At 35.7% G+C, this 18,381-nt stretch overlaps 1 protein-coding gene across 1 annotated transcript in view; it reads left to right on the plus strand.

Moving 5' to 3' along the window:
• The window catches only part of LOC133053037 (probable ATP-dependent RNA helicase DDX4), a 78,442-nt gene that overhangs the window by 27,607 nt on the left and 32,454 nt on the right, over positions 1 to 18,381 (plus strand). The window contains exons 4-7 of the mRNA XM_061137822.1: positions 5,546 to 5,623; positions 8,497 to 8,574; positions 10,911 to 10,961; positions 14,435 to 14,494. Of these exons, the coding sequence (XP_060993805.1) occupies positions 5,546 to 5,623; positions 8,497 to 8,574; positions 10,911 to 10,961; positions 14,435 to 14,494 (267 nt within the window). The remainder of the gene's footprint in view (positions 1 to 5,545; positions 5,624 to 8,496; positions 8,575 to 10,910; positions 10,962 to 14,434; positions 14,495 to 18,381) is intronic.

The raw sequence follows: 18,381 nt of genomic DNA on the forward strand, positions 1-18,381 counted from the left end.
TTGGGCCGGTTAATTTTCTCTGTTGCTATCCCACAGTTTAAAAAAGCTCCCTCCGATTGCTATCAGGGCCTTTGGGCTGGTACTTACCGTAAGCAATGTCACCCGCTTCTCTCCGTTCTGCCCCCACCTGCTGGTGGCGGATGCGGGCGTCTGGGGTACTTTTCTGCTGGGAGTTGCTTTTAGGCACGTAATCTGTGGGCCTTATTTACTTTTTCCTCCCGGTTAGGTTGCACTCCGAGATTTGAAAACTTCCCCCAGACCCGCCAGTGCGAGGGTTTCCTGGTGTTTGGAAACTTCCTCTATTAAGACTCCCTTCCTGGGACTGGTCTCTGTCCCTAACTCTTTTGTCTCTCTTTTTATCTTTTATATTTTGTCCTACCTCCTTTCAAAGACAATGGGTTGCTTTTCTGGGCGCCTGATGTCCTCTGCTAGCGATCAGAAGTTGTTTTGTGAAATTTGCTCAGCGTTCAATAGTTCTTTCGGTGAATTTGTAGGGGAAAAAGTGGTCTCCCGGTCCTATTCCTCCGCCATCTTGGCTCCTCCCCGGCACTCAGCTTTCTTTATAGCCCAACTGTCACATCCCTACATGACTGCTGGAAAAACCATAGCTTTGACTAGATGGACTTTTGTTAGCAAAGTAATGTATCTGCTTTTTAACATGCTGTTGAGGTTGGTCATGACTTTTCTTCCAAGGAGTAAGATTCTTTTAATTTCATGGCTGTAGTCACCATCTGCCGTGATTTTGGAGCCCCCCCCCCAAATATGTCTCTCAGTGTTTCCATTATTTCCCCATCTATTTGCCATGAAGTGATGGGACTGGATGCAATGATCTTCATTTTCTGAATGTTGAATTTTAAGACCACTTTTTCACTGTCCTCTTTGACCCTCATCAAAAGTCTCTTTAGTTCTTCTTTGCTTCCTACCATAAGTGTGGTGTCATCGGCATAGCTGAGATTATTGATATATCTCCTGGAAATCTTAATTCTAGCTTGTGATTCCTCCAGCCCAGCATTTGGCATGATGTAGTCTGCATATAAGTTAAACAAGCAGGGTGACAGTATACAGGCTTGACACACTCCTTTTCCAATTTGGAACCAGTCTTTTGTTCCATGTCCAGTTCTATCTGTTGATTCTTGACCTGCATACAAATTTCTCAGGAGACAGGTCAGGTGGTTTGGTATTCCCATCTGATTAAGAATTCTTCATAGTTTGTTGAGATCTAAACAATCAAATGCTTTGGTGTAGTCAATAAAGCAGAAGTAGATGTTTTTATGGAATATATGATTTTTCAATGATCCAGTGAATATTGGCAATGTGATCTTTGATTCCTCTGCTTTTTCTAAATCCAGCCTGGATATCTGTAAGTTCACAGTTCATGTACTGTTGAAGCATGCTTGGAGAATTTTGAAGGTTACTTTGCTAGCATGTGAGATGAGTGCAATTGTGGGGTAGTTTGAACATTCTTTGGCATTGCCTTTCTTTGGGATTGGAATGAAAACTGACCTCTTCCAGTCCTGTGGCCACTGGCTGAGTCTTCCAAATTTGCTGGCATGTTGAGTGCAACACTTCCACAGCATCGTCTTTTAGGATTTGAAATAGCTCAATTGGAATTCCATCTCCTCCACTAGCTTTGTTCATAGTGGTGCTTCATAAGGCCCATTTGACTTCACATCCCAGGATGTCTGCCTCTAGGTGAGTGATCACACCATCATGGTTATCTGGGTCATGAAGATCGTTTTTGTATAGTTCTGTGTATTTGCCACCTCTTCTTAATATCTTCTGCTTCTGTTAGGTCCATACCATTTCTGTCCTTAATTGTGCCCATCTTTGCATGAAATGTTCCCTTAGTATCACTCATTTTCTTGAAGCGATCTCTAGTCTTTCCCACTCTATTGTTTTGCTCTATTTCTTTGCACTGATCACTGAGGGAGGTTTTCTTATCTCTCTTTGCTATTCTTTGGAACTCTGCATTCACATGGGTATATCTTTCCTTTTCTCCTTTTCCTTTCACTTCTCTTCTTTTCTCAGCTATTTGTAAGGCCACCTAAGACAACCATTTTGCCTTTTTGCATTTCTTTTTCTTGGGGATGGTCTTGATCACTGCCCTCTGTACTATGTCATGAACCTCCATCCATAGTTCTTCAGGCACTCTATCATATCTAATCTCTTGAATCTGGTTCTCACTTCTATTGTATAATTGTAAGGGATTTGATTTAGGTCATACCTGAAGGATATAGTGATTTTTCCCTGCTTTCTTCAGTTTCAGTCTGAATTTGCAATAAGGAGTTTATGATCTGAGCCACAGTCAGCTCCCGGTCTTGTGTTTGCTGACTGTATAGAGTTCTCCATGTTTCTCTGCAAAGAATATGATATTTTATATACTTATATGTTTTTGTATTTATATATAATTATTTAAGTATTTAAATATAATTTTTAATATAAAATAAATAAATATTTATATAAATTTAGATGCTCGTATATTAAGTGTGTATGTGACATTGAGAGTAATATCCTCTTCTTGTATTGATTCTTTTATCATTATATAGTGTCTTTCTTTAGCCTTTTTATGTCTTTTGTTTGGAAGTCTGTTTTGTTTATAGGAGTGTTGCATCCCCCACTTTATTGTCATTTTCATTTGCATGAAATACCTTTTTCCATCTCCCCACTTTGAGTCCTTTGTGCTGGAGTGGTTCATTGGTTTCTTAAAGAACTTAGTTTTGGCTTTATTGAGCCACTATTATATGTTTGTTTCCTCTTTCATTATTTTTTGTTGTGAACATTTTTCAAAGATTTATTTAGTTGTATTTATTTACGGCTGTACTGGGTCTTAATTGCTCTGCACAGGCCTTCTCCACTTGTGGTGAGTGGGGGCTACTCTCTAGTTGCAGTACATGGGCCTCTCATTCCACTGGTTTCTCTTGTTGTTTACCACGGACTCTAGGTGCATGGGCTTCAGTAGTTGCAACTCATGGGCTCTGGAGCACTGATTCAGTAGTTGTGGCACACAGGCTTAGTTGTCCCATCGCATGTGGGACCTTCCTGAACTACGGATTGAACCTGTGTCTCCTTCATTGGTGGGTTCTTTACCACTGAGCCACCAGGGAGGCCTGCTTTTACCACCATTTTTCTCCTTTACTCTTCTGTGATTAGTTGTTTTTCTAATGTTCTTACTAGTTGAGATGGATGTTTACCTCATTAATTTTCAGTTCTTATTGTATAAAAATGTAATTTCTGATATGTGTCATTTTATCATACAATTCTAAGTATTTCTAAAGTTCCATTGTAATTTTTTTCTTTGAACTGTTTTGATAGAAGTGTTTCCAAATGTAAGAGAATTTTAAAATTGTATAATTGAGTTACTCGATCATTAGTTGTCAGTGTATAATAGTGATTTGCTATTTTTATAGATTATACACCATACAAAGTTAGTGTAAAATATTGACTATATTCCTTGTGCTGTATATTGCATCCCTGTAGCTAATTTATTTTATAACTAGTAGTTTGTACCTCTTACCTCCCCTTCACCTATTTCATACCTCCCTCACCCTTCTCCCATGTGGCAAACCACTAGTTTGTTTTCTATATCTGTTCATCTTATCTGTTTTTGTGTATTTGTTGACTTGTTTTATTTTTTGGATTCCACTTATAAGCAAAAATATACAGTATTTGTCTTCTAGCAATTTTTAACTTGATTGCATTGCAATTAGAGAGTTTTGTGTATGTGATAACTGATTTTTGAAATTGTTGAATTTACATTTTGGCCTTCCATGTGGTCAGTTTTTATGAACTTTCTATTGTTGAAGAAAGTCACCAGTTTAATGTTTTTAGTTCTGTGAATGTTTACTCTGTTCTGTGGATGATTGTAATTTGTCTGTTCTCCTTTGACTGTTTTTCTTGGCTGTTATAGACAGTGCTTATCAAAACATTTTTATGTGTATCTGTGTTACCATGTGAGTATATCCACAGGAAAAAGTATACTAGTATATTTTCAAAAAGTATTTTCCTTTAAAATTAGGATCAAGGTGGATCTAGTTTATAGTTTCAATGTTGTATCTGATTCGTGCTTATTTCCTTACGTCCTTGACTAGTCTTGGCATTTAAAAAAATATTTATTGGAATATAGTTGCTTTACAATGTTGTCTTAGCGTCTATTGTACAGCAAAGTGAATCAGTAATATATATATTTCCACTTGTTTAGATTTCCTTCCATAGAGCAATGAATAAAGTTCCCTGTGCTATACAGTAGGATTTTCATTAGTGATCTATTTTACACATAGCACCAATAGTGTATATACGTGAAACACAGTCTCCCAGTTCATCCTTCCCCCAAGCCCCTGCCTCTTGATATTCTTAGATTTGTTGTCTATATTTGTGTCTCTGTTTCGGCGTTGCAGATAGGTTCATCTGTAGCATTTTTCTAGATTCCACATTTGTACATTAATATATGATATTTGTTTTTATGACTTTCTTCATTCTGTATGACAGTCTCTAGGTATATCCATGTCTCTACAGGTGACCCAATTTAATTCCTTTTCATGGCCAAGTAATATTCCATTATCTGTGTGTACCACATCTTCTTTATTCATTTCCTCTGTTGATGAATATTTTGCTTGCTTCCCTGTCCTGGCTTTTGTAGATAGTGCTGCAGTGAACATTGGAGTACATGTGTCATTTTGAATGACGTTTTTCTCTGGGTATATGCCCAGTGTTGGGATTGCTGGGTCATAGGTTCCTTCTGTTTTTAGTAGTTTTTAGGAACCTCCGTATTGTTCTCCATAGTGGCTGTATCAATTTACCTTCGCACGAGCAGTGGAAGAGGGTCTCTTTTCTCCACACTCTCTCCAGCATTTGTTGTTTGTACACTTTTTGATGTTGGCCATCCTGACTTGTGTGAGGTGATAACTCATTGTAGTTTTGATTAGCATTTCTCTAATAATTAGTGATGTTGAGCATCTTTTCATGTGTTTGTTGGTCATCTGTATGTCTTCTTTGGAGAAATGTTTGGTCTTCTGGTGGTAGTTTAGTCACTAAGTCATGTCAGAGTCATGTCCAACTCTTGCAACCCCATGGGCTGTGGCCTGCCAGGCTCTTCTGTCCATGGTATTCTCCAGGCAAGAATACTGGAATAGATTGCTATTTCTTTCTTCAGAGGATCTTCCCAACCCAAAGATCTAACCTAGATCTTGTGCATTGCAGGCAGATTCTTTACCGACTTAGCTACGAGGAAAGCCCCATGTAAGGTCTTCTACTAGATTCGTATTAGCAAACTGTTTCCAGTCAGTCATGGTTGGGAAAAGTTATATTCTTCTTTTGATTTTCAGTGTCTTTAATTATGAGTGGGAGTTAGTCAGCGTTTTTTTTTTTCATTTGGAGTACTACCTATTCTTATTCATCGACCATTTTTCTACTAGGCTACTCATCTTTCTTACTGCTATGTAAAATTCCTCCTATGCCGTGTGGATGGCACATTTAGATGGTTTAAAGCTTACTTACCACCAGGATATTTTTTGTTATTTTGACTTGCTTCAAATGTTATTTACTTTAGAAATGGGTGATGGATCGTCTCGAAGAGATCATTTCATGAGAAGTGGATTTGCCTCTGGGAGGAGTTTGGGAAACAGAGGTAAGTATCTTTCTTTAATCATCTGTTATAATAGGTGAATAGTGGAATGAATAGAGGCTTTTATGGCTGTTTAGTGCAAGGTTAAATCTGATATAACTTAGTGTGCAGTAGACTTGGTTGGGATGATGATTTTTTTTTTTAATACCAGTATTCTTTTCACTGTTTTACATTTTAAGATAGTAGGAAATAGTTGAATTGATTAGATGGGTAGATTGGCTAAAGAGAGTTGCTTCCCAGAGCTGCTTCTTGATGTGTTGATGGTTCTTGTTCCCATTGGCATGGGAGGAATGGGAGAAACTCCAGAGACTAGAGTGTGAAGGCCCTTTTTCTTAAGTTTTATGTTTCTCAAGAAAAGGCAGTATGTGAAACAGTTTTGTTAGCTCACTAGTTTTAAGAGGTTGTTTTCCCAAAATTGAAAGTTTTTATTGTCACTTTCAGAACAACCAGCACTAGATGTGACAGATAATGACACAGCAAAATAGTTTCCTCCTTTCCATTTTTAGATTTGTTATTAAACTGCTGAAAATATTGTGCACTGTGTTTTATTATAGTGCAACAAAATACTATTAGAACCTCAAATGGTCATATGGATTTTTAAATAAATTTCTCTTATGGGGCCCTAAGCTAGGGTTAATAGTTTTATATATATATGATACTTATTCTTGAATTCATTAAATGTTAGTTTTTGAAAAACTTTGGTATTTGTATATATTTTTATTCATTGGAAACTGAATGTTGGTATATGTTATTTCATTTGCTTCTTAGAAAACTTAATTTTTTAATATTCAGTTAACATAAGTGTGAATTTTATGTTTTGACATATTTCTTCTACTAATGAAATTTGTTGAAGATGCATATATATATATTTTTATCTTTAAGCCTGCATATTAAGTGAGAGGCAGTAATGTTTTGGACCATGTAGTTGTGCTTAGAGATTCAAGGGTGTATTTTGTTTGCTACTGGTAAGAAATAACATATACCTTAATACGACACTCAGGGAGCTACTTAATATTTGAATATATTTTAAAATCCTAATTTAGAATGATATTTTTTGATGCAGACTTCTAAACATTGTTGACTAGAGCCTTTTGAAATGAGAAAACCATCACTGAGATTTTACTATGAATTGTTAATTCAATATGTTGTAGATTTAAATACATTAAATTTCTGATCGAAACTGTGAAGATTGATACTTTAAAAGTTATCTTTGAAAAAATCTGAACAAGAATGAATATATGTATATGTAAACTGAATCACTTTGTATACCTGAAACTAACACAGAATTGTAAATTAACTATACTCTGATAATATTTAAGAAAAAAAAGTACTCTTTAATACTGCATATAATCCTGGAAATTTATAGAAGAACCACACCTTTCCCAAATGATTCAGTTTACCATTCTAGTTTGTTTCAATCTTTATGGTATTTTTTCTCACAACTGGGCTATATCTAGTAACATGGTTTTAAAATTGACTTTTAATTACCTAAAATATATATTGGTTGGCTTTTTATCTTCTGTGAGATATGGCCTAAAAAGCCTTATCTTCCTAAATCACATGCTTTTTTAGAATCTGATAAAAATACTGATAGTTGCATATACAGTTTTTCATGTGGCATTAGGAATTTCACAGATCTCTTAGCTCCTCTGTATTAGGATATTATAGATGTAGGGAAGACAATTTGTGAAAATCACAAGATTATGATAATTATCCCAATGATAGTTTAAAGTGGCTATTTGTGAAGTTTGGGGTGCTTAAGTTTATGTTTTAAATAACTGTGCTGCTTGCCATAGAAACTCTGCCCTCAAAATTCTTAATTTTGTGGTAGAGAAGCACATGGAAAGAAATATTGCTTAAAAAGAGATACACATAGTATGCTGTGGGAATGTGATTGATGAATTGATTACAGATGGAGGACTGAAGGAGGACTTCACAGGAGAGGTGGGTTTTGAATCAGGCTTTTGAAGAGTGAAAAGAATTTTGCTAGGAAAAATAGGAAAGCAAGGAATGTCATGCTGAAGGAATAGCATGTAGGAAATAGAAGATATTAGAATTTCACAGCGTGGAGTATGGAAAGTTGTTTTAGGAATTAAAATGTTGGGTGTTCAGAGTTGTATAGTGGAATATAAAACTAAGAAGGTTGATAAGGGGAAATACTATGGAGGAGTGGGAGGTAAAGGGAAGTGGTATTGTTAGCATTTTTTCGTTATTATATTAGCCCCTTCTTAATTCTAATTTTAAAAAGTAGATTGAGTGTGATTTAAGTACTAGGAAAATGAATAGGGATTTCCCTGGTGGTCCAGTGACTTAAGCCTCTTATGCAGCCAATACCAGGGGCCCTGGTTTGATCCTTGGTCAGGGAACTAGATCCTACATGCTGCAACTAAGAGTTCTCATGATACAGCTAAGACCTGGTGCAGCCAAATAAATAGTAAATATTTTTTAAAAAATGAATAAATAATGAATAATAATAGGACAAGAGTATAGAATTTTCATTAGCAGTGACTTTCACATAGAGGTATAATTTAAATAGCTGAATCTGTCAGGGTGAGGTTTCAATATATAGAAAATGAGAGTTGAATTGAATAGAGCTGAATTGTAGAATTGAATTTCTTGGTTAAAGTTCTCTAGTAGAATAGCAACTAGTTGAGAGCTGTATTTCAGCAGTAGTATATTTACGTTTTTACTTTGGTATAATGTAAGAATTTTTAAAAAAGAAGTTGCAGGTATATTTTAATTTCATAAGTTCCTGTAATACTCTCTCCTCATCCTTGGAAGTTCCCTTACCACACAGATTCATTTAATTCCTAGTTATTGATGACACACTTGATTGTATACTTTAAAAAGTTTTAATTGTATCTGAACCTTTTCAGATCCTGGTGAGTGTAATAAAAGAGAGAATACGTCCAGAGTGGGTGGTTTTGGAGTTGGAAAGAGTTTTGGAAACAGAGGTAATCTGCTTATGATGTCTTTCAATGGAAACTTAAGTGATACCTTACAGTCATTGAGTTCTGCTTCCTTATAACATACATAGGAAGTGTGTGCCTTTCCCAAGAGTTCATGGAGATCACAAGGGAGTGCTATCACTTTCCTAATCAGAGTTCAGAGCAACACTTTATGCTGCTTTGGATGTGTTTGCTATTCTACTTAGTTTTCTTGTTTTCCTTTTTTTTTTTTCAGTTTTTTTTTTTAAATTTATTATTATTATTTTTTTTCCAGTGGGTTTTGTCATACATTGATATGAATCAGCCATGGATTTACATGTATTCCCAATCCCGATCCCACCTCCCACCTCCCTCTCCACCCGATTCCTCTGGGTCTTCCCAGTGCACCAGGCCGGAGCACTTGTCTCATGTATCCCACCTGGGCTGGTGATCTGTTTCACCATAGATAGTATACATGCTGTTCTTTTGAAATATCCCACCCTCACCTTCTCCCACAGAGTTCAAAAGTCTGTTCTGTATTTCTGTGTCTCTTTTTCTGTTTTGCATATAGGGTTATCGTTATCACCTTTCTAAATTCCATATATATGTGTTAGTATGCTGTAATGTTCTTTATCTTTCTGGCTTACTTCACTCTGTATAATGGGCTCCATATACACCATGGAATATTACTCAGCCATTAAAAAGAATTCATTTGAACCAGTCCTAATGAGATGGATGAAGTTGTTTTCCTTTTTAATAGCCATGCTACTTGTTGCAGCATCTCATCAAATTGATTTACCCCACAGGTGAACCCCACCTCTTTTCTCCTGTACTCACGAGTTCCTTGCCCTGCTCCTGCAGCAAGAGATCTATCTTAAACTTCCAGGGGGTGAATCTGAGTTTCCATCTTTACTTGAACAAAGAACCAGTGGTGGTGGTTTAGTCGCTAAGCTGTGTCTGACTCTTGCGACCCCGTGGACTGTAGCCTGCCAGGCTCCTCTGTCCCTGGGATTCTCCAGGCAAGAATACTGGAATGGGTTGTCATTTCCTTCTCCAAAAGAACCAGTAGGAGTTTTGAATTTGTGTTTTGTGTCTAAAAAAATTTAAAAACTATAAAGTAGAATTTATGTAGAGTTTAAGATCAAAACCGATAGTACATAGATGGAAGACTTCTCAAGCATTTTGGAGACTCAGCACTTGACTTTTCTGGGAAAGGTATATGGAGGGGAAGGGGCAATTGTAGAGGGTAGTTGAGTGTAATCTTTTTCTGAACCAACTTCAAAACTTGCAAGTATTTAAATAAATAAAATAACCAAAAAATCTGTTTTGTTATATATACTGTTTTTGTAGGGACTATCTTTATTTTGAAATTCTATATCTGCTTAAGGAAAAAGTGTTATCCATTCATATATAGAGGCCATATGTGGCCTGATACTTACTTTTTAATATGCTAATTGTGTATTAAATGTCTCTGGAGTTTAATGCTGGGACATGAGATTTTGTTGAGCCTGAGATATTAAATGACTTGATATGTAGACACTTTGCATATAAACTTAATGTCTCGCAAACAGTAATTGATTGGTCTCTGTACTATTGAAGCCATAATTTAATATATTTTATTATTTGAATTAGATCATGATTGAGAGTCATTGCATATTGACATTTAATTTTAAGTTACATTATCTGAGTAACTTGTAGTTACTCAGGTACCAAAAAGATCATTTTATTAAAACTCATATTTTTAAAAATGTATGAAATATTACTGATAGATGCTTTTAAAGTGAATTTTAGAGCCACATCTATATTTTCCAGAGATGCATAGATTTAGACACAAGGTTTTATTAAATGAGAAACTTGAAAGCAGAGTTTGGTGAAAGATTGTTTTTAAAATTTTATAAACAGAAGTTGGTAGAATTTCCTTGATACTGAGAAGGGAAAAATGATATGATATTGGATTGTAATTTAGTTGTCCTCCATCAGATGAAAGTATAATTTATAAAATTAAAAATTTGATATTTTGAATAGAAAGTACATAGTGGTTATAATGAGATACACACACACATACCATGTTTCACTCATGTACATATGGAGGAATATGTAACATTTCAGGTAGTATAAGATTGGCTGGTAGTTTAATCTTAATAAACTGACACAAGGCAGAAGTTGTCATACAATGCATATGCATTCTAAGTCACTATTTGTATATATAGTTGTGTGTAATTTATACAGTTTTAAAGGGACATCATAACTAGCAGTCCCTGTAAGGGGTTTCTCTTTCTTCTGCAGAAGAAATTGGTTTTTGGTCATTTGATTTAGGTAGTTGTTTTCCGAAATTTACAAGTTTAATTTTATGTTTCATGTAGGTTTTCCAAATAACAAGTTTGAAGAAGGTGATAGCTCTGATTTCTGGAGAGGTAAGTTCACTGTTTTTCGTAGTGACTTAAGAATTTAGTGTCTAGAATACATGCTAAGGAGGAAATAAAATTATCTTAGTCTGTTCCAACTCTAATTTATTTAAACACGGTTTTATAAGGCACCTATCAGTCAGTTCAGTCGCCCAGTCGTGTCCGACTCTTTGCGACCCCGTGAACTGCAGCACGCAGGGCTTTCCTGTCCATCACCAACTCCCGGAACTTGCTCAAACTCATTTCCATCCAGTCGGTGATGCTATCCAAACGTCTCATCCTCTGTCGTCCCCTTCTCCTCCTGGCTTCAATCTTTCTCAGCATCAGGGTCTTTTCTAATGAGTCAATTCTTTGGCGTCAGGTGGCCAAAGTATTGGAGCTTCAGCTTCAGCGTCAGTCCTTCCAATGAATATTCAGGACTGATTTCCTTTAGGATTGACTAGTTTGGTCTCCCTGCAGTCCAAGGGACTCTCAAGAGTCTTCTCCAATACCACAGTTTGAAAGCATCTTTGACGCTCCGCTTTCTTTATGGTCCAACTCACATTCATACATGACTAGTGGAAAAACCATTGCTTTGACTAGATGGACCTTTGTTGGCAAGGTAATGTGTCTGCTTTTTAATGTGCTGTCTAGGTTGGTCATAGCTTTTCTTCCAAGGAGCAAGCGTCTTTTAATTTCATGGCTGCAGTCACCATCTGCAGTGATTTTGGAGCCCAAGAAAATAAAGTCAGCCACTGTTTCCATTGTTTCCCTGTCTATTTGCCATGAAGTGATGGGACCAGATACCATGATCTTTGTTTTTTGAATATTGAGTTTTCAGCCAGCTTTTTCACTCTGTTTCACTTTTATCAAGAGGCTCTTTAGTTCCTCTTGGCTTTCTGCCATAAGGGTGGCATCATCTGCATATCTGATATTATTGATACTTCTCCCAGCTGTCTTGATTCCAGCTTGTGCTTCATCCGTGACTTCTCTTGGCCAGAATACTGGAGTGGTTAGCTGTTCCCTTCTCCAGAGGATCTTCCCAACCCAGGTCTCCCACATTGCAGGTGAATTCTTTACCAGTTGAGCCACCACAGAAGCCCCAAAGCAGTATCAGTTCAGTTCAGTTCAGTCGCTCAGTTGTGTCTGACTCTTTGTGACCAAAGTAGGATAGGCAGAGCCTTAATCAAGAATTCAGCCTTCCTCATCTGGGCTGTTGTCATCTATCTTAACTAATCTATGCAGTACAACTTTTGAATGCTGTGTTGCCTTAAGAAAAAGAGGATAGTAGAGCAAGTCAGGAAGCAAAATTTCACTTTCATATATAAATACAATTTGGGGCATGTAGGTCCTTATTCAGACTCAAATAAGTATTTCCAGTGGAAAAGGATTTGAGACTGGATCATTGCTGAAATCAAAGACATTTATGTAAAGGTACTGACACTCTGGTTTGGAGGAATACAGAAAATGGTGAGGATATTGTTAGCAGAAGATAGACTTAAATAATTAATAATACTTTCCCAAGAGAACCTGATTGAGGAGGTTTGAGTGAGGCCCTGGATCCTGTATTTAAAAGCCTCCCTGATGACTCTGATGCCTCTTTGATTTGGTAACCACTGATCTATGGAGCCTTTATAACTTAAAAAGCAGGGTTTGCTATCATGATAGAAGCTTTTTTTCTCTGCACACAGATATATAGTGAACTTTGTGGTTATTTTTCCTGTATTTTGTGTCCCTTAGCTGATAGAGTATAGCAAGGAGGAGCTCAGATTTTGGAATCAGACACCTGGGGTTTGAGACCCAGATCCTTCTCTTCCTGTCAGTTGTATTATCTTAAAAAAACATGTTTAACTTTGTATTTCTTTTTCTCTGTTTATAAATTGAGGATAATACCCACCTCGTAATGTTTTTGTGAAGATTTAAAAGGTTAAAATAGAATTCATTTAGAAGAGTGTCAGACAGATACTAAGTTTTATGTGTTATTATTACATTAGTTTTCTATAATTAATAGATTATAACTAATCTTGGGATCATTATCTCATTTTTGTTTGTGCTTAGCTTTATTTTTAACTCTACAGAGATAATTTGTTTTTAAATAACTTTTTATTTTGAAATCGTTTGACTCAAGAAGTTTCAAAAATAGTACAGAAGATTTCCTTCACCTTGCCTCTAATGTAATTGTACTCCTCACCCAACTTCTCCTAATGTCATTAGCCTATTTTAATTCCCAATGTGGTCAAAATAACTAAGTTTGTTTTAGGAGAAGCGTTGGCCAAAGGTTATGTGAGGTGTCTTTCTCCTTGTCGGGTCCCAAATTAATTCATAGGTTTTCTTTCATATATGGCAATAAATGTTAGCTACCATCATCATTATTCCAGATGATGATGAATTATTATATCATCAACTAATAATTCCATTATTCCAGATTTTTCTAAGAATCTTTCCAGAATTCATTCTTTCCTCTTCAACTCCCTTGTATGAAATCTTGCTTCTGAGAAGGTTGTCTTGATGTTAAATGACTCTTTAGGAGTATTGTCAATTGTTGATATCATCTCAAATAGGAGCCTGCAACAAGACCTGTGGGTCATTGTTTACTATAAATCAATATTAATTGAGTAGATTAGTACTTTTGTATATAAACAACTGATCGCTTTTTATCTGGCTAGCCACATATGTCGTTACTGGGATCTAAAGTTCTCCGGTACCAAATGTTGGTGATATGTACAAAGATTCCTTGAAACCATCCTGGTATTTTCCAAATATGGCTTTATTGGAATCTTCTAGAAAGCTTAAAGGTATTACTGAATGTTATATCAATAATGTATAATTTTTTAATTTAGAAAAATTGTTCATTCCTTGATGTCACTCTGCACATTCAAAATAAATATCTCTAGGGTGGGTTCTGATAATTTATTTTTAACCAACTTTCCTGATAATTTTTAGTCATCCTTCAGTGTAGTGATCCTCATACTACCATGCAGAAACTCTGATAATGTTACTTAATAATGTTACTAAGAACAGAAAGCCAGGATATCCCCAAATGCTTCCATTAGGATGGATAGGGGAAACTTTGCATATATTAAAAAAACACTAATGTCTCAGGTTTATTAAGAAAGGCAGTTTACAGAAATAATGATGACATTAAAAATATAATAGTTATGCATTTCTGAGATCCGATTGACTACTCAAATGTTCAGATATTTCTGAAACTGTTTCATGACATTTATGAAATTTGTATTTTTTGGTTGTGCTTAGAACATGACAGATACATGCTAAACATTTAGTATTTAGGTATATTAGGTGAGTTTTAAAAAGAACTGCCTGAATAATGTGTTTGTATTTTGTTGTTATTTTAAAATTTAAAATTTTGTTCACATGCTAACTTATGAATATATTTATTTTTTCTTGGTAATTTCTCGTGACAATACTATTTAGATACTACAATAATATAAATACTGCAGTGATTATTTAGATGCTATTCACATGTTAAATTTTTATTCAAGAGTCTAGTAATGACTGTGAAGATAATCAAACACGGAACAGAGTGTTTTCCAAGAGAGGCGGTAAGGACCATGTTTTGGAACAACTTGTACTTAAGACAGAAGTTAAACTGAAAAATTGATTTTGGAAGAGCTGAAAGAAAAATTCTGGTGGTGAAAACCTTTCAAGAAAAATACTTTGGCATATCCTTTATGCTGTTAATATTTGAGTTAATATTCAGTAGGTGTCTCTCCTTCTGTCGCTGGATTTGTCTTTTCCTAAGACCTCTAGAGTGTTCTATGAAGTACAACAGGCGGGACTGTGTGAATCTTGGTCAGTCACGGTATAGATAACCTGGGATGTCTTTGTCTCTGAGTAGGAACATTGGAGATATGGGGGAAGGGAGAAATTGTAGATTAATTACCATACTTGCTAATCCTGCCTCTACTTGAGGTGAGATGGTATAAAAATTATCGTGCTCAGTTCGGGATTATCTATAGGCAGACATGTTAAACTAGCAACAATACCCACGAAAAACCACAGTGAACTTATAAATTTGCTATAAGTGTGCAAATATATTTATGATAGATCTTTAGTTTTTGCTGCAACTTGGGGATGTCCTTTTCCCTTGCCTGTTAAATGATTGGCTGATTGACTAGATCATTGACTAGCAGGCCTTCCTAGTGAAGCTGAGACTTGCTGTGGATTTCACTGTAGCCTTGGTTGAGTTGTGAGGGGGGTAGGAATTCGGTGGTGAATGAGGGATGGCTTATTTATCTCCTAAGTTGAGTCTTTAATGGCAATTGCAGGGGGTCCTGCAGTGATGGGGCAGACATTTAGCTAAGAAACAGACTCCTCTTTTAGCATTGCTCTCCTTCCCCCTTTAACAAGCAGTTTTGACACAAATGTTCCTAAAACATAGCTCTTCTTTAAAATGTTTGATTTTCTGCAGAACAGTGCCTGGCTTTCTTACTATTTAGTTTTCTTTAAATCATTTTAATTCATATTTAAGTGAAGCGTGAAAAGCCAGTTGTAGCCCTTTGTGCTTGATCCTGGCTTATTGACTAGTGTAGGTTGACTAGTAGGGTGTCCCTGATTGCTGTTTTCTTTAGATGTATATGTTTGAAGGTAGAAAATTTGTGTGTGACACGGTGGTCACTCAGTAAATACAGAGGTGTGTGTAAATAGAACCGTATCTAAGTTTATGTTGAAGTATGATGTCATACAGGAACAGGTAGGTGCGTATGTCATAAATGTATGCAGCTCAGTGATTTTTCAGTAACTGAAAACACCTGTGTTCTGTGTTTTCCCAAGCACCCAGATCAGGAGTAGAAATTACTAGGTCCTCAAAAACCCCTTTCATGCTCATTTTTAGTCACTAGCACTGCCCTTCTAGTTAATCTCTATTCTGACTTGTAGCAGCATAAATTTTTAAAAATTTTGTACTTAATATAAATAGAATCACATAGTATGTAATCTTTTTGTGTCTGTCTTCCTCTTAATGTAGTTGTGAGACTGTCTTATTGTTGGTTGCAGTTGAAGATCATTATTGCTGTATAGTGTTCTTTTGTTCTCCTGCTAATGATGGGTAGTTTGATTTTGTAAATATGAACGGTTTTGGACTGTTCTGAAACTGCTTCTCTGAATATTCAAGTACATTTCTTTTGGTGATGCTTGCTAGTGTTTTGTCTTTTTGACTATAGTCATTGTAATGGATATAAAGTGGTATCTCATGATTTTTATGATTGACATATAGTTGATGTATAATATTATGTAAATTACAGGTATCAAAACATAGTGATTCATACTTTTAAAGGTTATACTCCATTTATAGTTGTTATGAAACGTTGGCTGTATCCCCTGAATTGCACAACATATCCTTGTATCATTGTGATTTTGATCTGCATTTCCTGGTGACTGTGATGTTGAGCAGCTCTCCATGTGTATATTGGTCATTTGTATATATTCTTTGAAGAAATGTAATTCATATCCTTTGCCCATTTAAAAAAAATCAGGGTTATTTATCTTTTTGTTTTAAGAATTCTTTATGTATTCTTGATACAAGGGCTAACAGAAACATGATTTGCAAATATTTTCTCCCTTTCAGTGGTTGTTTTTTTAAACTTTCTTGATGGTATCCTTTGAAGCACAAAGTTTTAAAATTTGATGCATCCAGTATTTTTGTTTTTGTCGCTTTTTCTCTTGATATCATGTAGAAAACCCTTGCCTGTTCGTAGGTCATGCAGGTTTTCACTTCTTTCCTTCTAAGAACTTTATAGTTTTCACACTGCTCTTACATTTAAGGTCTTTGAGTTCATTTTTGTATATGGTGTGGAATAAGGGTCCAACTTAATTCTTTGGCATGTGACCAGTTGTCCCTGTACCATTTGTTCATGTTTTACATTGACATGTATAGGTCTGGAGCTCTTGAAATATATCCAACTTGCAGTTTATTAAGCTTCTTAGATGTTTGTTGGCTTCAGTTGTGTCTGACTCTTTGTGACCTTATGGACTGTGGCTCAGTTTCCTTTCACTTCTTTTCTCAGCTATTTGCAAGGACTCCTCAGACAACCATTTTGCCTTTTTGCATTTCTTTTTCTCAGGGGTGGTTTTGATCACTTCCTCCTGTACAGTGTCATGAACCTTGTCCATAGTTCTTCAGGCACTCTGTCTGTCAGATCTAAGCCCTTGAATCTATTTGTCACTTCCACTGTATAATGGTAAGGGATTTGATTTAGGTTATACTGAATGACTTAGGGGTTTTCTCTACTCTCCTCCATTTAAGTCTGAATTTTGCAGTAAAGAGTTCAAGCTGAGCCACAGTCAGCTCCCAGTCTTGTTTTTGTTGACTGTATAGAGCTTCTCCATCTTTGGCTAAAAAGAATAAAATCAATCTGGTTTCGGTGTTGACTATCTGGTGATGTCCATGTGTTGAGTCATCTCTTGTGATGTTGGAAGATGGTGTTTGCTATGACTAGTGCATTTAATGTTGTTTTTTATTTTTTTAATGTTGCTTGAGTTGATGCAAGTCCTAGATTAACTTTCAGTTTGGAAAGTGTTAATTGGACAATTTATTTTGTTCTTTAGTGTACCAGCATGTGGAGACCTTTACTTTGCTGTTTTTACTGATATTAGTGATACAGATGGTTTAGTAATTTTATTTTGTTTGTTAGTATAAAGAAATACAGTTAAGTTTTGTATATTGAAGCTTCAGTAACATCACTAAACTTATAAGTAATTTTTCAAAAAATGACAAAAATTTTCCTGTTCTTTTATCAAAGTTTAATTGATTTATAAATTCATTCTTTTCTAAAGATTGTTACTAGACATCTTTAAGAGCTGCTCAAAACTGTCAGTTCTCCCTTAGAAAATGCAGGATATAGTTCATGGGAAGGACTTAGGTTACCTTTAAAAGAATATTGATGTCATATTATGAAAAGTGACATTTGTGTGTAGAATCATTAAGCTATAGCTACCAGAGGTACTGATGCATTATGTTGTTGATGGTCCACCGGTGAAGGTAGATTTGGAAAGGAATGAAACTGAATTTATAGAAAAGATTTCAGTGGTTAAAAGCATATTGAATGTAATAAGATTAAACACAGATGAATAGAACAAATGAATCCAAAGGTAGATTTGTAGAAGTTCTCTAAATTCGGAAATGTAAAGCATGAAAACTGTTACTAGATATGAAAAACAGATTAAGAAGCTCTGTTATTCTGGCATATAGTTAAATATCTCCAGAGGAGAGAATAGGAACAGAAGGAGAGGAGACTGTTCAAAGATAATAGATGAGACTTTTCCAGAGTGAATGAGGTATAAGAGTCTTGAGCAAGGTAAATAAAAGCAAATTTACACCCTTAAAAAATACTATAGAGATTAAAAAATAATTTGAAAACTCACCAGAGGAAAAAGATCCACCTATCCAGGCAAGAATCCTGGAGTGGGTAGCCTTTCCCTGCTCCAGGGG

Source organism: Dama dama, chromosome X (genome assembly GCF_033118175.1).
Source record: "Dama dama isolate Ldn47 chromosome X, ASM3311817v1, whole genome shotgun sequence".
Taxonomy (NCBI): domain Eukaryota; kingdom Metazoa; phylum Chordata; class Mammalia; order Artiodactyla; family Cervidae; genus Dama; species Dama dama.